The sequence below is a fragment of the Populus nigra genome, chromosome 6 (assembly GCF_951802175.1).
Source record: "Populus nigra chromosome 6, ddPopNigr1.1, whole genome shotgun sequence".
Lineage (NCBI taxonomy): Eukaryota > Viridiplantae > Streptophyta > Magnoliopsida > Malpighiales > Salicaceae > Populus > Populus nigra.
Window position 1 is genome coordinate 19,662,354 of NC_084857.1, and position 26,103 is coordinate 19,688,456.

At 37.3% G+C, this 26,103-nt stretch overlaps 1 protein-coding gene and 1 pseudogene across 9 annotated transcripts; one reads left to right on the plus strand and one right to left on the minus strand.

Moving 5' to 3' along the window:
• Positions 1–1,333: 1,333 nt before the first annotated feature.
• LOC133697524 (chromatin structure-remodeling complex protein SYD-like) lies at positions 1,334–22,711 on the plus strand. Of its 9 annotated transcripts, none has more exons than XM_062120146.1 (36): positions 1,334–2,010; positions 2,325–2,448; positions 2,545–2,606; positions 3,413–3,528; positions 3,648–4,316; positions 4,675–4,955; positions 5,303–5,469; positions 5,590–5,654; positions 6,084–6,692; positions 6,914–7,191; positions 7,328–7,425; positions 7,591–7,776; positions 7,945–8,125; positions 8,199–8,393; positions 8,507–8,550; positions 8,898–8,954; positions 9,151–9,247; positions 9,551–9,723; positions 9,814–10,027; positions 10,211–10,336; positions 10,456–10,545; positions 10,698–10,814; positions 10,924–11,004; positions 11,238–11,345; positions 11,657–11,826; positions 12,510–12,588; positions 12,677–12,751; positions 13,698–13,795; positions 13,893–14,000; positions 14,928–14,985; positions 15,062–15,292; positions 15,403–16,642; positions 16,733–17,337; positions 17,623–17,995; positions 18,383–18,606; positions 19,386–22,711. In XM_062120146.1, the coding sequence occupies exons 2-36, from the start codon at positions 2,335–2,337 to the stop codon at positions 22,266–22,268; spliced, it is 10,272 nt and encodes a 3,423-aa protein (XP_061976130.1). In that variant the 5' UTR covers positions 1,334–2,010; positions 2,325–2,334; the 3' UTR covers positions 22,269–22,711. The 9 variants fall into 9 exon arrangements, with proteins under 9 accessions (XP_061976130.1, XP_061976131.1, XP_061976128.1 ...); XM_062120147.1 differs by having other exon boundaries at positions 18,404–18,606; XM_062120144.1 differs by having other exon boundaries at positions 3,648–4,052; positions 4,128–4,316; positions 17,623–18,606.
• A 952-nt stretch (positions 22,712–23,663) lies between these two features.
• Positions 23,664–24,637, minus strand: LOC133697319 (photosystem I P700 chlorophyll a apoprotein A1-like; annotated as a pseudogene).
• Between the last annotated feature and the right edge of the window lie 1,466 nt (positions 24,638–26,103).

A 26,103-nucleotide genomic window follows, 5' to 3' on the forward strand; every position in this document is an offset into this window, starting at 1 on the left:
GTCTTGATCCTGGAAATTAGTTGAAATTAAAGCAAATTATTTTTTTGCACATCAAGTATTACAACAACATAATATTTTTAAATAATTTACTAAGCGTCTATTTAATCATGATTAAATCATTTATTAACTCAATTCTGTCCCTAACAATGGGACACCATTTCCTTGCATACCGGTCCCTTCTCACAGGGCAGGGCAATCTGGATTTCAATCACCAGTCCCATCTCACAGGGCAATCTGGTTGCACTTTACCGGTCCCATCAAACAGGGTAATCTGGTTTCACTTTTACCGGTCCCATCAAACAGGACTCCCCAGTTTCCTTTAACTCTTTTCTAACTTTACCGGTAGCACGATTTTGTTGATGATTTTTTTATAGCCTTATTTTCAGGTTTGATTTTTATAAAATAAATAAATTAAATTAATTTTTTTTTAAAATCAAAACCTAACCTAAACCGGTTCAAACTGACTGGTTTTGATTTGGTTCAGTTATTTTAGAATAAAAATCAATTTTTTTTGTTTGACTTGGTTTTTTTTCCAATTTAGCTCGGTTATTTTTGGTTTGGATTTCAAATTGACCGGTTTTGATTCAGTTCAGTTATTTTAGAATAAAAACAAGTTTTTTCGGTTTGACTCGGTTATTTTCGGTTTAGTTTAGTTTTTTTGATTTCAGGTTTATAAAATCGAAACCAAACCGAACCAATCGATTTTTTTAAATTCTAATCGGTTTAATCAGTTTTCTTTTTATGGTTTGGTTTTTTCAATTATTATTTTTTGATTTTCTCGGTTTAATCAATTTTTTAATTTTTTACTCACTCCTAGTTTTACCCCTTCTCCGTGTATTATTTTAATTTTTAACCAGTAATTTTCCTTTTACTTTTAACAATTATCATGTTTAAAACACACAATGATGAATGGTTGTTTTAAAAAGACATAGTTTTTTTTTTTGCAGCTAGAATTCTGATGAAATGAATTTGCTTTATATCTTTATAACATGCATTAATTGGCATTAAAAAAAAAGAAAAAAACAAAGAAAATGTAAACCAATACCAAAAACCCTATATAATACCTTTTTATTATTACTTTTACTTTTACTATTATTATTTTAAAAGGTTTATTATTGTTATAATTCATTTTTACCACCAATTTCTATCATATTTTTAAATATATATTTCTTTTACAAAATATCTTTTTATGCAATCCAAGAAAATTATGCTAATTTTATAATTATAATTTTTGACATCTTCATCTGTTTTATTTTGATTGGTGGGATAAGTTAGAAAAAAAAAATAATAAAAAATTATAGAGTGAAACAGTAAGTAAGTAACCAGAGATGAACGAGTGAGCGGAGAGAAAGAGAGAGCGGAGGGCACGGAGAGGAAAAAAGACAGGCAGGAAGAGAAAGAGAGCAGGAATTAGAAAGTAAGAAAACAGTGAAAAAAAAAAAAAAGGAAAACAGACCGCCATAAAATTCTCCCACGGCCAAAACCTAGGCAACCTCCTTAACATACCAGCGCCGCCGCTGCCACCAACCACACAGTATGCCCTTCGCCGGCAGCCGTCTACCACCATCACCGAACTCCACCACGGATTCCAGCCACACCCACAGCCATCTGCCCCATCCGATCAGCCTTCCCTAATCAATCAACACACCACCAAAACACCATCGCAGCCCAGACCTCTCTCTCCGCGGCGCAGCAACCACAGCCTCCTTTCAACCCAAATCCCACCATAAAACCCGAAATCAGGCCGAGAAACGAAGCAAAATTCCACCAGAAACCACACCAAAGAATCCAACAGTGACTGCTGCCTTTTCTCCCAATAACCAGATCGTTTTCTGCCCGTTTCTTCCCGCGGGTTCATCTCCGCTCGTGAGATACACGCGCCGCCGACCAATCGCATGGCAACTCTCTAGCGCGTGGGTCACGCTTCCCAGTCTCCTTTACAGCATTTCCCGCCCTAATTCAGCAGCTCCCGAACGTCGTTTTCAAACTTACTTCACCATTTGAGAGAAAGTACCAACCTATCTATGTAGCTCACTCCCTGCTGCTATCTTTTTCCTGCAATTAATTCCCTAATCGGATTCGACGATCTCGTAATTTCATTTTTTTTCCAGTCTTTCATCGCCTACTTTTCTTTCCCCTCTTGCAAAAATAGTTTTCCTTAAAATTGAATTTTCCAGCCAATCGTCGCTCATGAAGCTGAATTCTTTTGAATCTTTTTACAAGTGGGAAAATTCAATTAGTACATTTTTTTGAGATATTTCTAGTGTAATTTTTTCATTAATTATAATAGTTAGCCTTTTTTTAATTTTAATTAATTTTTGTAGCTGAAATGAGATGGCGTCTTCACAATCTTCACAAAATGTGGAGTTGGAGGCTGCTAAGTTTCTACACAAACTCATTCAAGATTCTAAAGATGAGCCCGCGAAACTGGCTACAAAACTCTATGTGGTGTGTGGCTTGCGCTCAAATAAAATTTTATTTTTATTACTATGTTTGAACTGTGGTGGTAATTATGTGCATACTTATTATATTTGTGTGTTTTAGATTTTGCAACACATGAAATCAAGCGGGAAGGAACATTCCATGCCGTATCAAGTAATATCAAGGTGAAACATTTTGGTTGCATTTGGTTTTTATCTTTGTTTTTAAAGATGCCGTGTTTCTTAGATACTGGAGACAGCTTATTCACTGTAAATGATTCTGGGATTGTTAGACATTTATTCTTGTCTCGTCTTGGGTGGATTTATTAAATTATATCGGTTGAGATGATAATTAATACTAATTGAGTTTGCGAGAAGGCATGAGTTTTATATACTTTCTTTATATAGTTAGATTATGATGTGATTCCTTTTTAAAATCTTGATTTTGGAAGTGATGTCCATGTACCTAACAATCGACTTCTAACATGTCATTCGGTTATTAAGGTTCCACTGGCATGGCTAGGAAATAAGATTTATTTGAGTTTCGCAACTTGTTAAGTCCCAGTTTTCTCGTTTCACACTAAACTTTAGTTTGAACCCTGCATTATCAACACAACTGTGCTCCTATGTTGAAAAAAATAAACTTAAATAGAATAATATTTGATGCCGGTGACTGCTTCCTTCATGAATATTTTGTTACTAGATAATCTGTAGTCAAGTACCATATGGCAGCGAGTTGGTCACACAATTTGCCATTGGATTGCCAGGTTATTTTATACGGTCTCTTTTCTGATTTGTTCTTGGTCTCTCTCTGGTTTACCTGTTCTTAACTTTTTATGTGTTTTTTTTTTGCTTACCTGGTATTCCACCAGTTCAGTTTGTTATGTCATCATCATAGTTGTGGCAACATTGCAACTCTTTAGTTGAAATTCTTCTTTGCTCAACTTTTTGTGGTGGATTTGTTTCTCTGACATATTTTTTCTTAAACCAAGGGCCATGGAGACTGTCATCAATCAGCATGGTCTTGATATTGAAGCTTTGAGGTCATCGCGCCTTCCTTTGACCGGTGGAACTCAAATGGGGGATTCTTCGACTGCACAATATGGGGGTAACATGATTTTGTTCATACTGCCTCCATTCTGCCCAGTGAATCGTTTTACTGTATTTATTGTGCTAGTGCGTAGCATATTGAATTAATCATTAAGAAACGGGTATACCCTCATGCAGGATCTTCACAGGCAGTTGGAGTTGGGAAAGACTCTAAAGCTGGATTGGCTGAAAATGAGATATCCAAAGTTGATCCTTATGCTTCCAGTAGGCCCCCTGCTGGCCCAAGTAGCGCAGGCCATGATTATTATCAAGGATCTGGAACTCAAAGGAGCAGCCAGTCATTTGATCATGAAAGTCCTTCTAGTTTGGACACTAGGTCTGCCAATTCACAATCCCAAGAAAGAGGAGCGAATCAGAAGGATAGTAAAAAGGCTGTTGCTAAGAGGAAGAGGGGTGATTCATCTTTACACTTAGAAATGCATGTTGACAATCCCCAACAACTTGATCCTCGCAATACCATAGTTAATCCAAGGAAGGGGAAAATGAACAAGGTTGACTCACCAGGGAGTTATGCAGTTAGAGGTGGTGAAAATACCAGCTTTAATAAGGTTCCTAGTAGTGGTCAGCTGGAAGTTTCATCTTCTTATGTGTCTGCAGGACAACAGCAAGGGGGTTCTCTTTCATCTGCACATGAAAGTCTCACTTCCAGGTGTATGTGGAATCAAAACAAAGCAGGGTTATCCCTTGAAAGATCTCAAGTTCCGAGGTTCTCTTCGAATGCTGTTTCTGGTAATGCAACAGCAGAAATTCCATCGCAGCAGTCAGCAATTTCATCTCTTGGATCAAGTAAGGATTAAAATATGCTATCAAATAAAAAGAATATGGTTGGATAGAAATCATAAATTTGGTCTTTTTTGATGGGGAAAGCAGGATTTGTTCCGATCTTAACCATGCTCAAAGACTGGGAGCAAAAACTTAAAAAGTGAATCACTTAGTTGGAGGACATATTATTGATAACATTTTTGTTTAGTTGTTTTTTTGGTTGTCTGGAAAGATGTTTTCTTCTTTACTGCAAGGAACACCAGGGAATGGATAATGTTTTATGGGGTTCGAGCATTTCTCATGAAAGATTCTGACCATTTTATTTAAGTAACTCATTGATTAGTGATTAGTGATCTGGTACTTGGTATTACTGATGTTTTAGGTGCTTTTAGCAAGGTTCATGGAGGGATGCCTGCCACTTCGTATCCAGCAGGGCCCATGGGGGAGCCAGGGTTTGCAGGTCTAGTGCAATATGGTGGTTCTGAACATCAGAAACATGGATTGGCAAAGGGTGCTGTAGCTAGTTCTGCTGAGAAAACCTCAGAAGGATTTTTTTCTGCTAACCGTGTGGATGACTTTCCCACTTCACTTTCAACTGGAAAGATTTTAGAAAATGATGGAGGAAGTTCAAACATGTTTGCAGAGTCAAATAAGATTATCCAGGTACACCCCCCCCAAAAAAAACCATTATGACTTTTCCTCTCTAGACATAATGAAAGATTGCTGTTGAATGATAGTCTTTATCCTAGCTCTGTTTTGGTTTTCATTTGCTTTGTGATGTACAGCACATGCAATGCCAGACTAGTAAGTGTTAATTCATTTTCTATCTGCAGTGGTCTAGCATTTGATGTTTGATCTCTTGATTTTTAGGATTATGAAATATAATGTCTCATCATGCATCATTTTTTATCTTGATTTCACCATATTCTGTTCCGAGTATGAAACTCTGTTCTCTGATATGTTATGTATTAGGCCGCCTCTTCTTTTTATATGTTCTTTTTCATCACCAGGGTGGCAGGCAATCTAGTAATTCAGAATTGACAATGATTAGATCAACACCTCCTAGAGATGTTGGAAAATCTCCTGTTTCCCAGGGTTCTGTCTCGCCTGGCATGCCTTTCAATGAACAACAGCTGAGACAGCTCAGAGCTCAGTGCCTTGTCTTTTTAGCATTCAGGTAGATAGCACTACTCCCTGAGCATGTACTTTTCCTTTTAGATGCAGAGTCATGCTGAGAAAGCCTTTGTTTTGCTCTGCTGGTTTTAATTGGTTTGTCCTCCTGGTTTCTGTGTTGCAGAAATGTTTTGCCGCCAAAGAAACTTCATCTGGATATAGCACTTGGAAATGTTGTTCCTAAAGATGGTAAGAACTCATGATTAAAGATGATCATGGGCAGTTCTACTTGGCCATGCTAGTGGACCTAGCTTAATATGCTAGGGCTTGGAAAAGGAATCTTGCTTGTTTATCCAAGTTTATCGCTGGCCTTGACTCGCAAAATTCTGCAAAGCCTGGCCTCCTTTGCGCTAAGAAAACATATGTAATACACTGGCTTAACTTGTGTTTAAGACAGCCCTTGGGCTTTATAAGCATGGGTGGGACCAGGCTGTGGCCTAGGCATCATGCATCTGTCCTGAGGTGAAAGCCTGGCCTAGACTAGGTCTCACGATCAGTTCCACTTGATCTATTTGCTATATGTATTTAATTTTTCTCCTTCTCCTTATTGTTTTGTTCTTGTTGTTATTTTTGTTGTTATTGTTGTTCAGCAACTATCTTTTGCTTGGTGATAATCAGGTGGCACTTTGGATGGTCCTCGCAAAGAGCTGACTGATCATAAAGGAAAGGCACAATCTTCTAATGAGCCAACCAATATTCCTGAAGTTTTAATGCCATGTGGAAGGCTGAATAATGCAAAGGAATTTGATAAAGTGCTTCCCGGTTTGGGGGGAAGATTCTTGGATGAAAACTGTGCATCCAAAGAAGCTGATAAACTTAAAATGATGGAGGACAAAAGTGGTCTACCTTCTGACCCCTCGATGCTTGCAGATGAAAGGAAATATCTGTACTCCACAAGGAAACTGGATGCTGAAATACAAAGGCAGGAAGCAGTGGAATCACAGGCAGTTTTCACCACTGCAATGCAGCAGCCTGATTCAGCAAGGGGTGGTTTACCCTTGAGTAACCCTGTGGACAGCATGGGGAATGCCTTTCTTCAAGTTGGAAAAACTGACCATGCTTCTTCTGCAACATTCATAAATAAGCAGGCAATCCCTGAGGCAGTTAGCTGGACTAGAATTGGCAGTCAATCCCAACCATCCGGCTCCATTCAGCTCGGATTGGTTCCAGACAGAAAAGATAATGCTCCTAGTCAGTTTCACATTCTTGGCAATAGTAATGCTTCAGGTAACAAATCTGGTCATAATGTTTCCTATTACATTTCAGTAAATGAGCATTGGGCTCCTAATTCAGGCTTTGACAATGATCTCACATGGTGGCTCAAATGAAGGATGCAGATGTGATACAGAACACTTGTCTTAGCACGGGATTTGGCTTTCTAGAACAAACAATATCCTATGAACTGCTTTTGTGATTCTCATGCTGCTTATGTTAATTGTTGTGTGCAGATGATTCAAAATTCGAATTTCAAACAAGATACGCTCTAGATGCGTGTAAGGTTGTTTCAGTTGATGTTTCGTTAAGAAATGACATCTCTTTTACAACAGAACAAGATGATGATGATAAGTCAGCCGCTTCTACTGATTCACCACCTTCTCCAAAGTACACCATGTTAGAGAAATGGATTATGGATCAGCAGAGGAAGAAACTTTTAACCGAGCAAGGTTGGGTTCTAAAACAGCAGAAAACAAAACAAAGAATTGCAACTTGTTTTGACAAGTTAAAGGTTTGTTTGGAGATTCTTCTTAGTTGCTTGGTGCTTTGTCATCTTATTGTCATTACCAATTCTTGCACTCTCTTGCTCCTCTGGGCTGGTTTTTGCTCACACACTTTGTTCCCCTCCTCTTATATTTGCGGTACAGGAAACTGTTAGCTCGTCTGAAGACATATCTGCAAAAACCAAAATTGTAATAGAATTGAAAAAGCTTCAGCTCTTGGAGCTTCAACGCCGTCTAAGGAGGTGATTGATTTTCCCAAATTTTGCTATATTTTGTTAGCTTGTGTATGTTTTATCATGATTTGCAGTCAGACCATGATGTTTTCCACATGTCTGGTTGCTTTAGTTGCTTAGTGTCATTTTAGATATTGTTTTCTTTGACACCTTGTTTTGTGTGAATTTCGGCAGTAATTTTCTCAATGATTTTTTTAAGCCCATCACAAATGACATGGATCGTTTGAAATCATATAAGAAACATAAGCATGGTAGGAGGATCAAACAACTTGAAAGGTATGAGCAGAAAATGAAGGAAGAACGACAAAAGAGGATACGTGAAAGGCAGAAGGAGTTCTTTGCTGAGATAGAAGTTCACAAGTATGTTTTTCTTGCGGTTAATTTAGAGCACTTGCCCCCTCCTCACCTTTTAATATTTTTTTTTACTCTTTTTAAATGCTTTGTGTTGGATGCTTATCTTCTGTCTAATGGCTTGCACTAAATAAAATATCCTTCTTTCTTTTGCCCTGCTTGTTAACCTCAATTTAGGGAAAGACTGGAAGATGTGTTTAAGATTAAGAGAGAACGCTGGAAAGGTTTCAATAAATATGTCAAAGAGTTCCATAAAAGGAAGGAGCGTACCCATCGGGAGAAGATTGACAGAATCCAGCGTGAGAAGATTAATTTATTGAAAATCAATGATGTTGAGGGGTATCTGCGAATGGTGCAGGTTAGATCTGGCTTGCCAATTTTTCTGATGTGAGGCTGGTATCCTATGTTCACTCCTTTTGCCTATTGCACAGGATGCAAAATCAGACCGTGTTAAGCAACTGCTGAAAGAGACGGAGAAGTATCTTCAAAAGCTGGGATCCAAGCTACAGGAAGCTAAGTCTATGGCAAGCCGATTTGAGAATGATATGGATGAGTCACGGCATGCTGCTGTTGTTGAGAAGAATGAAACTTCTGTTGAGAATGAAGATGAAAGTGACCAGGCCAAGGCAAGCTGCTTGGATGTGCACTTTCTCAAGTTTATTTTGTTTTTTTGCGCATTCTTGATTTTATATTTGCTTGCTTAATTTTTCTCATTTAATCTCTTTGATCTACTTTGCAGCATTACATGGAAAGCAATGAGAAGTACTATTTGATGGCTCATAGGTATGAATGCCACTTTTTATCTTTCATAACTTTTTTTGTTTGACATTTAAAGAATTTATCTTTTTATGAAAAGGGAGTGGATTAAGTTTACCATTTGATATCATGTATATTGTGGGCTCTAGGCAGCATTTGTTCTTAATTCTTTTGTCTATTTTGCGCACCTATAAATGTCATGATGTTCTTTACTAGTGGAGCTACTAGGTTGTCTTTTGACATTGAAGTTCTTGCGAGGCTACTCCCCCGTCTCTCCCTTTTTACAATTCAAATTTTATGTTATTCTAAAGTATTTTACTCTGGAATTTTTATGTTATTTTACAGTATTTTACATTGGACATTATTTTGTGCAGTGTAAAAGAAAGCATTGCAGAACAGCCAACATGTCTCCTGGGCGGAACATTAAGGGAGTGAGTAGAACCCATGTTGCTCAAATACTGTGTGCATCACTGTTTATTAGATTATTGGGTCATTGGGTGTAGTGATAAGAATCTTTTAGGTTGTTTAATAGATCAGATGCAAATGATCCTTCTTGCAGACTCAGGTTAGACTTTGTGCTGTTGTTCTCCAGTTTGAAATTTCTTAAGTTGATGTTTTGATCTTCAGGTATCAGATGAATGGACTACGGTGGTTGGTTTCACTATACAACAATCATTTGAATGGCATTCTTGCTGATGAAATGGGTCTTGGAAAAACTGTTCAGGTACAATTTTTTTATTTTTTTTATTATTATTGTATTTTAACTCTAGTTCCTTTTCCTTTCTGACTAAAAACTATTCAAACAAACATATCAACCAAAAATTTCTTACGAAGTAATGTGGCAGCTACTTATCATGTTCGATCAATTTTCTAAGGCCCACATATAACCAGCTATCACTTTCCACATCAGTTTGTATTAAGTTTTTGTATGATTTATTTGTTTGTAGATCAGTTTTCTTCCTATTTACTGTCATACTGTTTCCTAGCTGTATATGCCAATGATCTAGTTATTCTTTTCTTTTGGTAGGTTATTTCTCTAATTTGCTATCTGATGGAAACAAAAAATGATAGAGGGCCTTTCTTGGTGGTTGTACCTTCTTCAGTTTTACCTGGCTGGGAGACTGAAATCAATTTCTGGGCACCTGGAATCCACAAAATTGTCTATTCTGGGCCTCCGGAGGAGAGGCGCAGGCTATTTAAGTAATAACAAATGGGAATGAGACTCTCCATATCTTTTTGCAGTCTGGATTATTGAATTGGAAGTGTAAGTGCAATCATTGTTTTTTTCAGGGAAAAGATTGTGCATCAAAAATTCAATGTCCTTCTGACAACGTATGAATATCTGATGAACAAACACGATAGACCGAAACTGAGCAAGATACATTGGCGCTATATAATAATTGATGAAGGCCATCGCATAAAGAATGCTTCTTGCAAATTGAATGCTGACTTGAGGCATTATCAGAGTTCTCACAGGTTGTTATTAACTGGAACACCACTACAGGTAACAAAATTTCCCCCTCAGTTCTGCTATTTCTTGGATTGATTGTTTATATTCTTCGAGTGCATTGGTTTAACATATGCAAAGTGTCTTCTCTTGTTACAGAATCATGCCTTGTACATTCCTCCTTTGATAATTTTCCGCAGATTTTACTATCTAATTCAATTTTATTGTTCTCTCGTGCAGAACAATCTTGAGGAATTGTGGGCACTACTCAACTTTTTGCTACCTAACATATTTAACTCAGCAGAGGATTTTTCTCAGTGGTTCAACAAACCATTTGAGAGTAATGGTGACAATTCAGCCGATGAAGTAAGCCATTTGACCTGTTCTACTCTTTTTTTTAAGATGTTTCACTGTATTGAGTGCTTTTTTTGTTGATATTCTCTCAAATTTCTTATATAACCATCACTGGCTGTTTGCACGTGTAGGCCTTACTTTCCGAGGAGGAAAATTTGTTGATCATAAACCGTCTCCACCAAGTTCTTCGACCATTTGTACTTCGGAGACTGAAACACAAGGTCCTTAAAATTATTGTATAACATACACTGGCGCATCTGAATGCATGCATAGCAAATATCACAAGGGATTTTTTTTTCTTGTTAGACATGAAACATTTGGTGTTGGGATTTATTCTCACATCTTTGCTTGCATTCTCAAATTCATTTGTTAGGTTGAGAATCAACTGCCTGAGAAGATTGAGAGACTTGTTCGGTGTGAGGCTTCTGCATATCAGAAGCTTCTTATGAAGAGAGTAGAAGAGAATCTTGGTTCAATTGGAAATTCAAAGGTCTCCTTCATGCATTTTGTTCCCTCATTTTTTGATGGTTGTCCTTCATGAACAGTAACTGCTAAAAACTATTACCATTATTTAACTGTAGAAGACCCATCTTTTGCAGGCTCGAACAGTGCACAACTCAGTTATGGAGCTTCGTAACATATGCAATCACCCATACCTTAGCCAGCTTCATGCGGATGAGGCATTCTCTTTTTCTGTTTATTTTGACTTATTTGAATCTTGATATAATACTCAAGGAAGAAGGAAAATAAAATTCTGTTATGATGAGTTCTGTCTTTCTTTGTGAAAATACTTCCCGTGCCCTTTTTATTATTCCTTTTGGGAGCTGAATCTGGGTTAAAGGTCTTATGTGTCCATTTTGATATCAGTTTGCTTCTTCTCTCATTAACCTCAATATGAAATTACCTTTTGTAGGTTGATACTTTGATACCTAAGCATTTTCTGCCACCAATTATTAGGCTTTGTGGAAAGCTTGAGATGCTAGATCGTTTGCTACCCAAATTGAAAGCAACAGACCATCGGGTATGGGTATTCTTGTATTAAATCTGCCACTTAATGTTTGCTAGAAGTTTATTTTGTTTCTTGAGTAAATTGAACCAGTACCTGGCAGGATTATAACCATTTTGCTGTAGGGTGAATATTAGGGTGCTTCTAGACTTTTTCCCATTACCTTTTTCTTAATTTTGTTGAAATGCATGCTAAACATCTCAATGTTGTTTTCTTCATAAATGAAAGCTCTGTTGGTTTTCAAGTACTCCTATTACCATGGGCTTTAGTTTTGAATCTGTTAATTTTCCAGTATTGAGGATTTGCCAATTGCTGGATCCATACAGGTTCTTTTCTTTTCCACAATGACCAGGCTGCTTGATGTTATGGAGGAGTATCTCACTTGGAAACAGTATCGATACCTTCGCTTGGATGGTCATACCTCTGGAGGTGACCGTGGTTCGCTCATTGACCGTTTTAACCAACAAGATTCTCCATATTTTATTTTCTTGCTCAGGTGATCCTTTTTTCATATATACTTGATATTTAGATATTTCTTTGTAACCAACCAGATTTTCCCTGTTTTATGTTTTTACTGGTGAGTCATGTGTCATGTATGCTTGATATTTAGGTTCTTTTTTGGTGTTTACCAAGGCATGGTAGTATAGTAGTCATGCCAAGGTTAGAAAATTGGATGAGGTTGAGATAGATGAGGGATAATTTTTTTATTTCCAACGTCAAAATTATACTAGACATTGTTTGTCTAGCTATTTATCTATTGTGAAGGTTGGCATATTGCAGGTAGGAAATTTTGGTTTCTGGATGTTTAATAATATGCATTGTGTTTCCTTCCTTCTTAAAAGAGAGAGTGCACATGGAGATGGGATATTGGAGGAGGTAATCCATGTATATTGTAACCATTTGGCACGTGCACACACTTGTAGGGATTTTTTAGTCTTGTTAATGGTTGTGATGCAAATGAAATGGTTGATTGGTTGGTTATGCAACGAGACATTGCATTTCAGTGGAGCTTGTACAGTTCATTGTTTCACTCTTATTACTATGATTGTGTGTTAATAGTAAATTACATTAAATCTCAAAAACCTTTTGATGTGCCCTGGCATATTGAATACTTGTGTGTTTTCATGCTTATGTTTAATTAATTTACATAAGCCTGACATTTCAAATATATGGACTTAGCATTCGGGCTGGTGGTGTTGGAGTGAACCTTCAAGCTGCTGATACTGTGATCATATTTGATACTGATTGGAATCCTCAGGTCATAAATGAAGTTGCAACACCTTGATTTGTTTTCTATCTAGGTTACTGATTCTAAACTGGTCTAGTTTATGTTGGTACCTTATCAGGTTGATCTTCAAGCTCAAGCAAGGGCTCATAGGATTGGCCAGAAGAGGGACGTGCTTGTTCTTCGATTTGAAACAGTAATTCTCTCCTTTCTCTTGTTGTCTTTTCAGGCTAGTGCATATTGATTTTCTGATTTTGGAAATGTGAACATTTGAGATTTTTTTATGATAACTGACTCTGGTTTCTAATGAATTAATGTTAAACCGGAGAGGCTGGGTGCATGGCCCCACGAGACTTGAAAATGATCAGTACCAGCATAGTTTTCTTTCACAATGGCAGCTGAGGGTTTGGACTGATCTCATAAATGCCATTTCTTTCTTTTGCTGGAATGCATCAGATGACAAATAGTACTTTTGCCAGTCCCTAGGAAAACCTAAATAAAACAAAAAAGAATCAAGGAGTTGATAAACTACTTAGGTATTGAATACCTATTCTTCCCTTTCTTTTTTTGTTTGCTATGTGATTTGAAAGAAGATGCGGCCCGCCCCCACACCCCCCCCCCCCAATGTCCTTTCTCAAGGCCATACTGTATTTTTCTTTTAGAATGTCTTTGGTGGTATCCTTCATTTCCTCCTTTCAGAGCAGTGTCTAAATGCCGATGCTCTGGAGCGGAATGAGCATCCATGTAGGAAGTTTCATGTTTTTTTATAGAAGTATTTGTGGTGCTTCCATTTATGCCTTCTCGACATCTAAATTATACTTGATCAAAGGGCCTGATCATAGGTTCTAAATATTGGTAATACACTGTTCTCATCTTTCCTTTTAGGTTTTTCTAAAGGGAGTAAATTGGCATAATTTCTGAATGATTTTTCATTAATTGGGGAATTAAACATTAGATTGATTTTGGGCTTGAAAGTTCAAGAATCAAAGCAAAAAGATCAAGAGGAAAATAAAATGGTGAATGCTAGGAATGCCTGATTTCTCTTGTTGTGAACCCTGGATCTTGAATTTCACAAGGACTGTGGAAGGTGATGTATGTTTTTTAATTTTTAACTTGTTTTCAACCATTTTAATTGTCATAAGGTCCAAACTGTTGAAGAACAAGTCAGAGCTTCTGCTGAGCATAAACTGGGAGTTGCCAATCAGAGCATTACTGCTGGTTTCTTTGACAATAATACAAGGTTAACGGAAATATTTGTTCAAGTGCTTGCTCTTTAAAATTATTCCAAAGGGTTTTTAACTGATGCTCCAGGGGAAATTTCTGTCTTGTTTTTACAGTGCAGAAGATCGAAGGGAATACTTGGAGTCCCTTCTGCGTGAATGCAAGAAAGAGGAGGCTGCCCCTGTTTTAGATGATGATGCTCTAAATGATCTCTTAGCTCGCAGGTAAATCCTTTTCAAAGGCTGTTGTATTTGTCAGTCAGCATTCTATTTTCTTGTGACTGGTAACCCACATAATATAGTATGGTTTACAAGCTGCTGCTCATTTCTATTTTAGAATTTATATATAGCTTGTCCACATAGTTGAAAAATATGATTCATTTGGGGTGGCTAGAAATTGTCTGGAAATGATGTATAGGCTTCAATGTAAACAAACTATTTTTGAATTCACTTATCTATTCTTTTTGTCCATGATTGAATAAATTAAGATTTTCGTATAAGAAATAAATGATCCATGATAGACTCAAATGTGTTTTCCTTTCACTGCATCTCATCGTATCTGATCAATGAAGAGGCCTCTGGCATTAGTGCCTTCTGCATCTTTATGTTGCTTTGCTTCTGGGGCTTCTAAATTAGTTTCTCTAGCTGATACCCAGTGGGACTGTAAAGCCTTTTTATTATTATCAGCAAATAAGATGTATCCTCTGGTTTCCTATGTAATACGTTATGTTGGGTAAAAAGAAAGGTGAGTCATTGTAGAGCTAAGATAATTCACTGTCTCAAAAAGTGGGGGTACTCATGTAAATAAGTGCAGCTTTCTGAATAACATTTCAACTTAAATAAGAGGAATTTTTCCTCGGTGACTATTTCTGATCATTCTACTTTTAAAGGCCATGTTTAATCACCAGTCGCCATCTTAGCAGTCCTTTTGGAAGGGCTAATTATTGTTTTGGATTTGAAATTTGAATACAATGGAATCCTGAAATCCCTTCCCTGTTGATCCTGAAATCCCTTCCCTGTTGATGTACCTATTTTGGCCTACTTTACTTTGGGAAGCGGTCTGTATTATTTGTGCTATCAATTGCATTGCCTTTTTGTTGAATTATGTTGTCAAGTTGAAATTTTCATATTTATTAAAACTTACGTTGGCAGTGAATCAGAGATTGATGTATTTGAATCAGTTGACAAACAAAGGCGGGATCAAGAAATGGTATGGTTAAAATATGCCTGCCTTCATGGCTTAACTGCTCTGGTTCATCAACTAAATAAAACTTCTAATTCTGCAGGCAACATGGAAGAGTTTGTTATCGGGTCAAGGGATGGATGCTTTGGAACCTCTACCACCTTTGCCTTCACGGCTTGTAACAGATGATGACTTGAAAGCACTCTATGAAGCAATGAAGTTGTATGATATGCCAAAGGCTGGGGCAGAATCCAATGCAGGGGCGAAGCATAAGGGGCAGCATGTTGGGGGCCTTGATACTAAACATTATGGAAGGGGCAAACGAGCTAGAGAGGTTTATCGTTTATATTTGACTCTTGTGGTCATAGCATGTGCCATCTAACATGTCAGCTTGTTATGCCTTCACTATCCCTTTTTCTTAATTTTGGTCTTTCACTTTGTTAGGTACGCTCTTATGAAGAGCAATGGACAGAAGAGGAATTTGAGAAGATGTGTCAGGCTGAATCTCCAGACTCTCCTAAGGTGAAAGAAGAAACAGGAGAGAGGAACTTGCCAAAAGAGGCTAGTGGGTCTTTATTGGCTATTGGTTGCACAGAACCTCAAGCTCCACCACAACTGCCACCGCTGCCACCTCCTGTGGAGCCTCTCCTGCTGCAGCAGAGCAAAGAGGTAACTCCTCCATCAAAACGGGGGCGTGGAAGGCCGAGAAGAGCAACTTCAGATAAATCTCCAGCTGCGATGGTACTCTCAGTACCTCCTGAAACTGGCAAAGTGGATGTGGAGTTACAGAAGGGAATAGAGTCTGGCTCCTCAAAAACATCTCCTCTTGATTCTTCTCCTGTTCTTAATTTAGAAGGTAATAGTGGAGCCACACCTCATTTAGGATCAAGGATTGCTCCCAGTGCTCAGCCAACCACTCCAGTTTCTGTTGCACTTAGCTCACAAATCACTACTGCTCCCCTTTCTGTGCCATTGCAATCAAGAGGTCGAGGACGGAAGGTTCAAGGTGCAGTTCAAACACCACGGCGCAGAGGAAAGAATCAAGTGGCTGTTTCACCCACCACTTCAAGTTCTGCTGTTCCTGATCCAAATATAAATGATCAATCACAGAATGTATCTGTCAATCCATCAGTAATTGCCATGGGTGGAACTGTTTCTAGTGCTCCCATGCCACAACATCCTACTAATTTTCCTGCTGCTGCTGTTCCTGTAGAGGGTATTAGTGCAGCCACTCATCATTCTGGGCCTGGGACTGCTTTGGATTCTCAACCAAACCCTCCCAACCCTTCTATCTCCCCTACCATTCAATCCATAGTTCCTAGTTCTTCAGTTCCTATGCAAGTCAAAGGGCAAAACCGAAAGACTCAAAGTGGCACTGAAACAACTCGACGCAAAGGAAAGAAAGAGGTGCCAGTATCACCTTCTGTTCCAGATGCTTCAGACAGTCAGCTTTCAAAATCCAATCCAACGTTGTCACAGGATAAATCTGGGGAATCAGGAAGTAAAGCTATTTTCATGGTTAGTAACCAACAGAATGATGCTCTGGAAAGAGATTTTAACCAGGAGCAAGTGTCCCAAGAAGTTGGCCAGGATAAAAAAGCAACTGAGCATTTGGATGATGTAGCCCAGCATAGGCAACCAGCCAGCACTCTTACAACGCATGATGGTATTACCAGATCTATGGGTAAGATTTATAGATATCTAAATGGAATTGAAATTGATGTGATGGAAACAATTGATAATATCTTGCATACTGAAATCGAAGAACTCAAAGCTTGTGCAGGATCTTCTGGACAAATACATGGTGTTGATATGCATGATGTAGCTTCTGTGACAAAGGAGGTTTCAGCAGTGAATAGCTCTTCAAAAGCTAAAGTACTTGAAGTTTCTGGGAGTGAAAGTGGAGTTATCCTGTCTACACCTCAATTAAGTAAGCGCTTTGCAGAGGTGGTCCAGAATCAAAGCTCAGAGGATAACCCTTCCCCAGTGGTTTATCCTGCAACTGAGTCAATACTTCATTCTGCCACTGTAGAAGGTGTTTGCAAAACTGTGCATCAGCTTGCTCCAAAGATTACTTCCAGCTCTCAGCCAATTTCATCTTATCCTTCTGTTACTCCAGTATTTCAATCTAACACTCCTGAAGCCATGCAAGTTAAAAGGCAAGGCCATAAAGCTCCTACCAGAGGGGAAGCACCTAGACGAAGAGGTAAGAAACAGGGTTCAGTTTCACCTGCTGTGGATGCTTCAATTGGTCAGGATCCCATTGTAAATCCTCAAATGCAAATGCAAAATAAGTCCAGAGATTCATTAGGGAGCAAGGTCATATCCTTGAGGAGTGGGCAAGGAAATGAACTCAAGGAGTTGAAGAATGTTGTTCAGGTATTTTGTAATTTGGTGATTTGGTACGATACAATATAATTATTTGCTATCAATCTATCATAGTGATATATAATTGTATCCCTATCATATCAATTTAGAGTTGATACAATTGAATATATTTATTGCTATTATATTGTATCCTAAGTATATTAGGGCAATTTTTTTTTCTTTGTATTAGCTGTGTTCCATCTACTCTTTAACAGTAAATCAGTCTTATATTTTGTTTACATGCTGTTTCGTATTCAATATTTATTGTTTGTTTTTGCTTTTCCTTTTCACTTTTAGGAAGCACATATTCCCAGTGTTTTAGTTGGTCAAGATCCAAAAAGAAAAGAAGCTAGTGGGATTCTGGCTGTTGGCCGAATTCAGACTGCTGACGTAACTGATGTTGCTCGTGTGATGAAGGAGATATTTTCTGAGACTTGCTCTTCAAAAAATAAAATTGGTGACTCTTCTACAGTTGAAGTTAGAAGTGCCCCTGTTTCAAGTAAGATGTCTGTGGAGGTGGCAAAAAACCAAAGCTCAGAGGGTAAAGCACTATCCGCTGTGTCAATTTTAGAAGCTACAGTTCCAGTCATGGGGAGTTCAATTGATGATTCTAAACAGCCTGGGTCTGGAGATGGTGTCAAGATGGAAGGGGATCATACTCCTGCTTTGGGTAAGGCTCCTACTTCTGAAATCAATCCCTCTATGCTTGAAATCAAGACCAGTCATGGCCCTGTTGAAAAAATGAGAGAGTTGATACGGGCTTCCACTGAAAACCCAGTCACGGGAAGTAACATGGAAGTCAGTCATTCAGTTCTTGATGCTGGTGACAGGGACAATATTACTTCTCAGAGACCTGCTCCCGAAGGTCTTCTTGGTGATAGTGGTGATCCTCCCATGGTTACCCTATCTGTTTCAGATGTAACAGAACACCCTAGGAGTGACTCTGGAAACAGAATGGAGGCTTCAAAAGCATCTCCTAAGTCTTCTCCACATGTTGTTAGCCTTGGCAATCGTACAATTTCCATTAAACCTGATTATACTGATTATTTTTCCTTAGGGACTGTTACTCCTGTTGCAGATCATTCAGATTCAAGAAATATCCTAAGTGTAGCTGATAGTGTATCTAGAAGCAGTAATAAGCCTTCTGTGAAAGAGTCCCTAGATTCTTCTCTTGAAATCAGAGATGATGAAGCTAAAACTCATATTCAATCGGGGGTTGATATAACCAAGGTGGAGGGTGAGGAGGTCTGCAAAATGCAAATTGATCCTGCTGTATCAGAGGTTTGTTTTTTATTCTGTTGTTTTTCTTATCTCGATTTTTCTTAGACAGGGACAACATCTGCTTATCTTTCTAATTCTTGGATGAGGTTTTTTTTTTAAAGGTAAATTGTCTCGAATGAGGTGTCCACTAGACTCGGCAATATTGCATTGAAACCCCCAAACATCTGACATTTCTCTTTGCTCTCCTCTTAGGTGTTGGTTTTTTTTCCAACACCATTTGGGGTTTCTCTTTGTTTTCTTCTTAGGTGACTTGTTACCACATATGGCGGTTTTGCTTTGATTTGTTTTTTATTAGATATTTGGTTACAGAAAAGTTACATTTGCCAAAACATTTCACTGCTTAAGGGTTTAGAGTTTCATATCATTTAGTTATATGTCATAACTCTCTGTTCTACTTTCTGACTTGCCCATTATTTGTTCCATGTGCAGTTTCCTTTTCTTTATGATGGTTTTTTGTGCCTAACTGGACTTGCAGATTACTTGAGGGGCAGTTTGGTTTTATATTTGAGTTTGTGTTTGCTTGAAGTCTAGGGATAGTTTTAGCCTGTTCTTTAAATCTACTGTTAGTCATTGCAAACACTCAGTTTTCAGTGAGGGTCATTGGGCTTTACTAATAACATAGGATCTAGGAAGGGCTTTTTTGGAGTTTGTGCATGCGTGGGAGTGTTGTTTCTTTGTGGGTGATTAACAACTTGCTCTATTGATGTGTGATGTTTTTTTTCCTCCTATCAATTTTTGTGCATTGATTCAGTTGGTAACTAATAAAATGCTATTACCAGGCCTCTTCTCTTAAATATCTGTTTTCTTCCAACAAGATAGAGCCAAACAGTTCTGCAGCTGGAGCCAGTCATCGAAAGGATGCTTTTTCTCAGTTTGGTGGGATTGTGCTGCAAAATATTTCTCCACTCAGAGGAAATACCTATGGCCCATGTGAGAATGATCTTGTTGGAAGCTCAGTAGTAGTGGAGGAGCCACACAAATCTGAAGCAGGTAACGAAGCAGAATATTCTCAGGTTGGTGTGTTTGTGCCAAAAGATTTGTCAGAAAACATGGTTCTACCCTCGTCCCCACTGGCAAGGGAGGAAGAAAAGGACAGTAGACCATTTGAGCAGGGTTTAGCTGGCAGCTCAATAGAACCAGAAACATCAAAGGGGTTTGAGGCTCAAATGGCCAGTAAAATGGATGTATCTAATGCTAATGTTATCATTCCAGAAATTAGACCAGAACACATGGTTCTACCCCAATCTTACTTGGAAGCAGAAAAAAACATCAATGGCATTTTGGAGAATGATGTGGCTTGCTGTTTGGTGGTGCCAGAGGGAGCAAAGGGATCTGAAGTTGAAAATGATGATCAGATGGGCGCGCAGAAGGTGTCTGATAGTGTACAAGAAATTGTGGATCCCTTACCATCTTCTCTTGTAATAGAGGAAGATCAGGTTGAGGGCTCATCGGAGAAGGGTGCGCTTTGTTTCTCTATAATAGTTCAAAATTCAGGAGGGTCAGAAGCTGAAGCAGGCCAGCAACTAGATGCATCTCATGCTGAGACTTTGGTACGAGAAAATGTATCAGAGAACATGGTTTCGCCAAGATCTTCCTTGGTATCAGAGGCACCAGTGGTTGAGGGCTCTTCTGAGCAGGATATATTTGGCTTCTCAGTAGTACTAGAGACATCTAAAGGGTCTGCTACTAATAATGAGGTTCAAGTAAATCCATCTCAGGTAGATGGAGTTGTGCCTGAAACTAACACGGTGCAGGAATCTGAGATTGCAAGATCATCTGAGAACCACCAAGATGACAGCTCAGTAGCCAAGCAATCAAAACCATCTGCAATTGAAGAGGGCAGTCAAATGATAGTATCTGAGGTTGGTGGAATTGTGCATGAAACTTCTTTGGAAAACAGTTGTGTGCCATCTGTCTCAGAAACAAAGGCAGAAAATGCTAATTGCTTATATGAGAAAAGTTCTCATTGCGTCTTGCTTGCTCTAGAGGAAGCAAAACAGTCTGAAATTGAAAGTAGCAACCAACTGGTTGTATCTGATTTTCCTATGACGGGGCCTGAAAATTCTTTGGAGAACATATGCCAGTCTTCATGTTCTCTAACAATTGAGGCGGATAAGATTGAGGGCTTGTCTAAGAAGAGTTCTTGTGACATCTCAGTAGCAATGGAGGAATCAAAAAAGTTTGAAAAAGAAAACGATGAATCTCATGTTGGTAGCATGGAATGTGAAGAAAGTCAAGTTGTTGGTACCAGTTCCAAACACACACAGGTTGGTAGCATTGGACCAGAAGATACATCTGGAAACACAGACAAATCCTCATATTCCTCAGAAATGCAGGAAGGTAAGATTGAGGGCTTATCTCATAATATCCCAGAGGAATTAAATAGGTCGGAAGCTGAAACAGATAATCAAACTCAGTATGCTGGGATGGCTCTAGCCAACATGTCAGAAAATATCGAGGGCTCTTCTTCCTCGGGGATGCAGGAGGACAAGATTGAGGGCTCATCTCTGAATGTACCAGAGGAATCAAATAGGTTGGAAGCTGAAATAGATGATCAAACTCAATTTGATGGGATGGCTCTAGCTAAGATGTCAGAAAAGATTGAGGGCTCATCTCTGAATGTCCCAGAGGAATCAAATAGGTCGGAAGCTGAAATAGATGACCAAGCTCAATGTGGTGGGATGGCTCTAACGAACATGCCAGAAAAGATAGAGGGCTTATCTTCCTCAGGGATGCAGGAAGACAAGATTGAGGGCTCATCTCTGAATGTCCCAGAGTCAAATAGGTTGGAAGCTGAAATAGATGATCAAACTCAATTTGATGGGATGGCTCTAGCTAAGATGTCAGAAAAGATTGAGGGCTCATCTCTGAATATCCCAGATGAATCAAATAGGTCGGAAGCTGAAATAGATGACCAAGCTCAATGTGGTAGGATGGCTCTAGCAAACATGCCAGAAAAGATAGAGGGCTTATCTTTCTCAGGGATGCAGGAAGACAAGATTGAGGGCTCATCTCATAATGTCCCAGAGGAGTCAAATAGGTTGGAAGCTGAAACAGATGATCAAACTCAATTTGGTGGGATGACTCTAGCTAAGATGTCAGAAAAGATTGAGGGCTCATCTCTGAATGTCCAAGAGGAATCAAATAGGTCGGAAGCTGAAACAAATGACCAAGCTCAATTTGGTGGGATGACTCTAGCGAACATGCCAGAAAAGATAGAGGATGTATCTTTCTCAGGGATGCAGGAAGACAAGATTGAGAGTTCATCTCAGAATGTCCCAGAGGAGTCAAATAGATCAGAAGCTGAAACAGATGATCAAACTCAATTTGGTGGGATGGCTTTAGCTAAGATGTTAGAAAAGATTGAGGGCTCATCTCTTAATGTCCCAGAGGAATCAAATAGGTCGGAAGCTGAAACAGATGACCAAGCTCAATGTGGTGGGATGGCTCTAGCGAACATGCTAGAAAAGATAGAGGACTTATCTTCCTCAGGAGGGATGCAGGAAGACAAGATTGAGGGCTCTTCTCTGAATGTCCTAGAGGAATCAAAAAGGCAGGAAGCTGAAACTGTAACAGATGATGAAACTCAGTGTGATGGGATGGCTCCAGCGAACAAGTTGCCGTCATCTTCTCTCTTGGAGGAAAAGACTGATGTCTTATAAGAGAAAGATTCAGCTGAATAATATTGGTGGATCCAAAATTATCTGTGTTGTAGAGTGATAAGCTGTCTTCAGCTAGAATTGTGCCAAGAAAGCACCATCGAGCTTGGCTTCATTTTTGAGCATCAGTGGGAAGATTTGAGGGCCAATTTGAAAAGGACCCAGTTGGGGAGGTCAGTGGCACCAGAGCAATCACGAAGATCCGTGGCTGTTTCTGTTTCAGGTATTTATTAACAAGAATTTTACTGTACAGCTGTGCTGTAATTTCCTGAAATATAGCCTGTATTTAAGCTCACTGAATTTGGGTTGACTGTCTTGACTGACAACACCTAAGTTATCAGGTTTTATATCGCCCCGTGTAAGTGTTTAAGTGATTGTAGAGTACCGTGTATATTAGTGTTTTTATTCTTATCGATAAATTTATAGAAAACTCATGTTTTGTAAAATTGAATAATAGTTTTAATATCAAAATAAACTAAATATTCTATTTAAATTTGTTCCAAAAATTTTTATAGGAAATAATTTTTAATTAAAACTTATCTAATTAATAGAATTCATCTATTATTAATATTTTTAAATAGTAAAATATAAATTAAATTAAAAATTTTAATTTAAATAGAAAAAAAATTCAAACATGAGAAATAAAAACAATAATTCTACACATTAACTTCTAAGTTTATTTGAAGATCTTGATATTTGATCATCATGAAATTTTAATTCAATATGAAATAGAGCCTTTAAAAGTTTGTTAAAATTTTGTTTTGATTTAATAGTTGGATTAAAAGTTATGCTTAATTTATCAAAGTATATGGTAGAAATTTTTTCATATTAGTCTCCTCTACTTCTAAAAAATGCTTTTAAGTTACCGATTAGAAATTGAACTCGATCACTTCAAAGGTAAAGATACTTCAAATATAACATTGTAGCTATTTTATTCATGAAGTTGCATGTCTTTGATATATAAATTTTTAATTGTAATTTATGATGTGTACATGCAGAAAAAAAAATCTAATGTTATATATATAATTTTTTAAAAGTTCATTTATAGTTCCTTCAAATATTTTTATTACTTCAAATTAGAGTTCATTATCATTTATGACCTCTAATACTTTAAACCATTGTATGGAAATGAACACCAAGATAATCTTCCATAATATCTTTAGAAAAATTATTAGAAATTACCATGTCCTCAATGTTCTTGTTTGTAAGATCTTCATCCATGATTGAAAGATTATAGTTTGTCTCTAGCTCCTCTAACTTTAGGTTAAAAAATTGAAACCATAACTCTAACACCCTTTTTGATTACATTTTCTTTAACATGATTAGATAACTTTAAAATTTTATTTTCATCGAACTCTTTTATGTTTTTCATGGATTAAGTTTTACATCAAGAGTTTTCTAGATCAATCGATTAAAATTGATTGGGCGTAACAAAGAGCCTAACATAGCTAGGTTAAGAGATAATTGAGCATGCCATGACGTTGTTAGGATCTCATATAGGCTCTTATGACCCTGACCTGTAAATGGATCTTTATGAGCCTCTAAAATATCTTTTATACCATGACCAATGCCCCAGTTAGTCCTATACATGTGACCCGCTACCAGGAAAAGAATTTCAATAGCTAAATGGTGGTGTGCAATATCGGTCAGCCATAGACCCCCAGTTACTGGGTCTAATCCTCCACGAAAAGTAAGAAATTCCGAATATTTTGACCAATTCAAAGTGAAAAATGGGGTTGCTCCCTCAGCAAAATTGAGATAAAGTTGAGCCAAAAGATCTCGATTCAAGATAAATTCATGAGGAAATGGGATCTCTTTAGGATCTACTCCAGCGTTTAGAAATTGGTTGGTAAAGATACATGGACTTGATGTCCCGCCCAAGAAAGAGACCCAAGCCCTAGTAGCCCTGCTAAATGATGATTTAACATAGATTCTACATCTTGGAACCAAGCCAATTTTGGAGCAGCTTTATGATAATGGAACCAACCAGCAAAAAGCATTAAGGCTGCAAAGATCAATGCACCAATTGCCGTACAATACAATTGTAATTCACTAGTTATTCCAGATGCTCTCCAAAGCTGAAAAAACCCGGAGGTTATTTGTATTCCTCGGAAACCCCCACCCACATCACCATTCAATATTTCTTGGCCCACTATTGGCAAAACTACTTGGGCGTTAGGCTCAATGTGAGTAGGATCACTTAGCCATGCTTCTTAATTGGAAAAACGAGCACCGTGGAAATACATGCCACTTAGACAAAGAAAGATGATGGAGAGTTGGCCGAAATGAGCACTAAAGACTTTTCAGGAGATCTCTTCCAAATCACTAGTATGGCTATCGAAATCGTGAGCATCAGCATGTAGGTTCTAGATCCAAGTAATGATATTTTAAAAGTTTTCTCTATTAAGGCCCTATTTGTTTTATGGAATAAAGTTTTCCATATTTATTTATTATTATAAAAATTAGTCAATAAAAAACTCCTTTCAATCAGAGAAAAATTTAGTTTGGTTTTCATAAAAGTATTTTTTTTTATTTTGGATGTAATACACTTTCCAGAAATTGTAAAAAATCTAAAAATATCTTGTTATTTGTTGATTATATCAAATTTGGTTATCAATCTTTTGAGTACTATATATTTTGTTTTGAATCTTTATTTATTTATTTTATTTTCAATTTTATCTTTTAGAATTTGATTTAATTTTTTTAATATCAACCTTGGACCTCATTCTTTTAATTGTTATTTGTTTTTTTTTCTTATTATTTTTTTAGTTGAAATTTTTTTTATCTATCAGATTTTGTCCTTATTCTTTTGAGTACTATTTTTTATTTAAAACAATTTATGAAATTGATTTTTTTTTCAATTTTATCATTTTTCAACTTTTTTATCTATCAAATTTAGTCTTTATTTTTTTATTACTATTTATTTTATTTGAGATAATTTATAACATTAGATTTTATTTTTTAATTTCATCTTCCTTCAAATTTTTTCATCTATTAAGAAATCGTGTGGGAACGCTGTGCAAACCGCGTTCCCAAAAAATTCAATTTGTTTTGCTAAAATTTAATATGGTTTGTATGTTTTGGATCGTTTTGATGTGCTGATGTCAAAAATAATTTTTTTAAAATGAAAAAACATCATTGACATGTATTTCGGCACGAAAAGTTATTTGAAAAACAATTACTACCACACTGACAAATATACTCAAGTAGAATCTTCATTCCTTCAATAAACTTGAGAAAATAAATTAAAATATTAATAAATTATTTTTCAAATTATTTTTCATGATATAATCAAATTCTGTATTTTTTTCATTTATTTTTCATAACATTATCCTATATAAAAAATAATTTATTTTTTAAGAATTCACCGGGTACTTTCCGGTAAATAAAAACTTTATTAATTAATAATGCCTATGCCAACTCACAAGTCACCAACCTGCCGCTGCCAAGAAATGAGAAAGATTTCTACGACTCCGTTTGGAAGAACCACTTCCCGACCAAACATAGACTTGTTTCTTTCGTAAAAGAACAAAAGGGAAGAAGAGAGAGGCTTGAAAAGTGACACTACCAAACTCCTGAATTTGAACGACACACCACATACTACACCAAACCCCAAACACACCAAACACCAAACACCAACACATCATCTTATTGAATTAAATTATAAATTAGCCCTTTAAATTTTAAAAAACAAATTAAATAGTCCTTTTTAATTTTAAAAACTAATTAATTAATCCCTTAACCAGTGTTTACCATGCTTAATTTAATACTAATTTATTTCAAAAAATGTATTCTTCTCCCATCAATCTTTCAATGCCATCTATTTTTTTTCCTTTCT